This window comes from Nestor notabilis, unplaced genomic scaffold, assembly GCF_000696875.1.
Source record: "Nestor notabilis isolate BGI_N333 unplaced genomic scaffold, ASM69687v1 scaffold35858, whole genome shotgun sequence".
NCBI lineage: Eukaryota > Metazoa > Chordata > Aves > Psittaciformes > Psittacidae > Nestor > Nestor notabilis.
This window is the reverse complement of record NW_009939338.1, coordinates 1488-5646: the sequence shown is the minus strand read 5'-3', so window position 1 is coordinate 5646 and position 4159 is coordinate 1488. Positions and strand designations below refer to the sequence as shown.

Here is a 4159-nt window from a genome sequence, read left to right as displayed (position 1 = left end):
AGCTGTGATCACCAAAAGGGTTGTCAAGCATTGAAACACTGAAACAGGCTGCCCAGGGAAGTGGTGGAGTCACCATCCCTGGAGGTATTTAAGAGATGTGTACATGTGGCACTTGGGGACATGGTTTAGTGGTGGACTTAGTACTGCTAGGTTAATGGTTGGACTTGGTGATCTTACAGGTCTTTTCCAACCTCAACATTTCTATGATTCTGTGGTAACTGAATAGGAACAGCTATTGCAAAACAGTAACAGTTTGGTAAGTTACATGTACTACCACGTTACCTATATTTCAAAAACTCTTTTCGGTAAAAAGACTGTTTCTCCATGTTTCCCGAAGTTCTTGCCAGCTATTAACAGATGATCTTGCTAGCCAGGCTGTAAGTGAGCTACACTTCTGTGCATAGGTCAAGATTCCACAGCAGATTTCTTTTGTCTTTCAGGAAAGGATGTGGCTGACAGATGGTACAATGAAATAAAAAACTACAGCTTTCAAAATCCAGGGTTTTCTTCTGGCACAGGTAAGGTCAGACTGGGCACTGTCTCTTCAAAAAAACAGCTTTTCTGTTAAGAATTTGGTGACACAAGTTGTTTGATGTTTTTCCAAAATCTACCCTTTTTTTCCTTAGGAAAAAAAGTAAAGATGAAAAAAAATTTGCATTTCCTCGAAGTTTTATGTTAGAAACTGAGAGAAGGGTAAAAGGAAACTGAGAAGTGAGGAAGTAAGCAAATCTTGTGGGGTTTCTAATATTTTCCCTCCAACTCCAAAGTTTTTAAAAGGCAACTTATTTTTAAGGCGAATTAATCTGTAGAAAATACTAAATTGGGATCATATAGTTTCTTACTAAATGTACTGTGCTGTTGTTTACATTGACATGTGCCTTCTACCATATTATATCACTCCAATCACAGAGATCACTTCAGATATAATTTGGAGATCAAGAACAGGCCACTGGCTGCATATTGACAACCCAGTGTTGAATGAACATAAGAACATTGTTCCTTGAACAACGCTAACGCAAGAGAGATGCCTGAGCTTGTTTCAGATGAAGAAAATCATGCTTTGCTCTCACGGGATTTGTCTGTGCATAGAGGGAACAACTGATGGAGCAGCACAGTTGCAGGGGTGGCTACTACAACTAGGCAGAAGGAGCCACAAAACCAGTGTTATTTTTAACAGTTGCACATGCAGACACATGGGGGAGCATGAGATGGTTAAAGCAAATGCATGTTAGTCACTGCCAGAACTGCTGTTCACACTGCAGGGAGTAAAGACCTTGATGTCTTTGTTGAATTTTATATCAGATACTCATCAAATTACTTCTTTCTTGATTCTCCTACTAGGTATTCTTATTTGGACATGGAAATGGGAATGGTAGTGTGGAACCAGATCAGATCAGGCTTTTTTAAGACAAAATGCTAGATGTAGGGGTTTTTATGTTCTTTGCTTGTTCTTCCGTTAGAGAAACAGTTTTGTATTCTTCTTTCTTTCGCCGCCTCATGTGTGTTGAAGGGAGTGCTACAGATTTAGTACCTAAAATGAATGCCTGTGTTTCTCTCTTCAGGTCACTTCACAGCAATGGTTTGGAAGAGCACAAAAAAGATGGGAGTTGGAAAAGCATCTGCTAGTGATGGCTCAACGTTTGTGGTGGCTAGATATGATCCAGCTGGAAATGTAGTAAATCCAGGCTATTATGAAGAAAATGTCCTTCCTCCAAGAAAATAACTTCTTCTGGGTTTTTTCCTTTTTCCTTTTTTCTTTAAAGGTAGCCTTATTGCTTAATGACAAGTGACCCTGGATTTGGACTTAACAGTGTTTGAAATGAAGCATGATTCAATGAAATTTCCTGTTTGATACTGCTGTTCACTTCTCATTACAGAGGAAGCAATTACATATTGCTCGAGTCAATCTACACATTAGGTCCTTCTTGTTTCTGAGGGAGCTTCAGTTTATCTGAGGATGAAGTATATGCAGAATTTCTGAAGGGTAAAATTTACAAGTTGTTTTCTTTTTAAATAGCTTGCATGAACTCTGTGTCAGCATGTGAGTAAGCCACATGTTGGATGACTTTTTTTAAAGCGAGAACATTTATAGCTTTCTGTAAACTGAAGATACCAGCTTGTAATTATATTGTGCTCCCAGTTTTCCAGTGTTTTTTTAATAACTGTAACTTCTTTGTTCTATCTATACCTCCTGCTACTGTGGGGCCTTCTCTCTGCAGATGGAACATATGCAAATCTTCCTGTATGAAAGGTACAGTGTAAAATGTAGTGGCAATCAGACCTACATTTCTTTATTAAGAGGATCTCACAGAGCACTAAAATATTGCTGGAAAAATTGTATCCATCAAACAAGCCATAACTAATGCATGACTTGAAAGCTACTAGAATTGTTTAAATCTCAGTTACATTTTAGGTGCTAATAGTTAAAATCCATTTGAGATGCGTGTGCTTCAAGTTCAGATCCTGTCTCACAGTTTAAAGTATGTACATTGTCTCATATTCATTTGTTTACTTCTGTTACAGGAAAGTAAGATGCTTTTTTCTCTTAGATATTTACGCACAAAGAAGTTTCTTTGATGGATTTTATTTCTCAATAACTTATTTTTATTTTCTAAGGAATATCTTTTGCATGTGTTATGCTATACAGACAATAACATTCCCAAAGCATCTCTTGTCTCCTTTAATAATGCCACAGTAGGAGGTATTCACATGGTCATGATTAAGAGATTCACATGATCTTTGTTCTTATCATTCAGTAACAGTAAAAATATTTCACATGCTGGATTGATGCCTTAAAATAAAAAAAGATCAGATTGAATTTACTTAAAAGCAAGCAAGCAAAATTCCGAAGGACATTTTTTTTCTCTTAAGAAACATAGATCGGGCCATTCTGGCCAGGCTCATGTACTGTTTGATTTGGGGTTTTGTTTTCTTTGTAAATGTTTCCTTTGCCTTCTGCTGAGATTCTGTATGGCAGAATTTGGTTCATGAAGAGTGCCATTAAAGAAATACTTATTTTTGTTTACACAGTTGTAATAAACTGCACTGTTATGACTTGATTATATGTCACTGTGATGTTGTATGTTACAATCCTTTTTCTGTAACCAAGAATTGAACACATTTAATGAACATCTGAAAACGAAATATTTTTGAATATGAATTACTCAAGCCTTTGCTGTTACCTGAGTCTTCGTTGAATAATCTCCAAACTTTATTTCCAGGACATTAGCATATGGCACAATTACTTTTGCAACATGGAGCAAATAGTATTCTAGTCCAGGAAAAAAAAGATGAAACCTTCTAAGAAATGCTAAATCAAATGGCAGATGTTACATCATCCCTTTATAAAAAGATTGAGCTAACCCTTGGAGCTGAAGCTGAGGAGGCGTACCTCTTTCTGTCTTGAACTCCTGCTTTGTATCTTGTTTAATTTCTGCGCTCCTTCTCTCAGTTGACATGTTCTTAGTAAAGCATACCCACTCAGCTCCCACTCAGAAGTGTGTGTTTCAGTAACTGCAGTCTCGGGACCTTCGTCTCCTCAGCCCTCAGCTGACAAATGTTGCAGCTCCAAATAGACTAACGTTCTACATGCAGTGCATTAGCATCATAGAATCATAGAATAGTTTGGGTTGGAAGGGACCTTCAAAGCCCACCTAGTCCAATCCCCTGCAATGAGCAGGGACATCTTCAACTAGATCAGGCTGTTCAGAACCACATCCAGCCTGGCCTTGAATGTCTCCAGGGATGCCTCATCTACCACCTCTCTGGGCAACCTGTGCCAGTGTTTTACCATCCTTATAATCCTTGAGAATGAAACCAGGACTTTCTAAAAGGAAGAAAGGTGTGCCGTGACTAACATAAAGGTAAAAACTGATGTTAAATAAATCAACAATATTGAAATATTCTGTTTTTTCCTAATGACATTGCTGCTGTTGGCCCTATAATTCCTCGAATTGTTGGCATAAGACTGTATATATCCTACATTAGTGAGTCAAGTCAGAATTCTGCTCTGCTGCCACCTAGTTTTTGTTTTAATGTCAGAGAGAACTGGGAAGGTAGGTAAACAGAGGACACAACAAAACAAACCAAAGCTTGTAGTTATCTTTGTTTCAAATGGTAGTGGCGAATGAACTTCCAGAGCTTTTTAGACAGAGCGTTT

General features: G+C 37.9%; 1 protein-coding gene across 1 annotated transcript; it reads left to right on the top strand.

The window, feature by feature from the left end:
* Nucleotides 1-440: 440 nt before the first annotated feature.
* On the top strand, nt 441-1723 carry LOC104399505 (golgi-associated plant pathogenesis-related protein 1-like; the record flags this gene model as incomplete). Its single annotated transcript, XM_010019798.1, has 2 exons — nt 441-518; nt 1563-1723. Coding segments are annotated over 2 exons (239 nt in total), but the record flags the coding sequence as incomplete, so codon positions are not given.
* Nucleotides 1724-4159: the final 2436 nt, after the last annotated feature.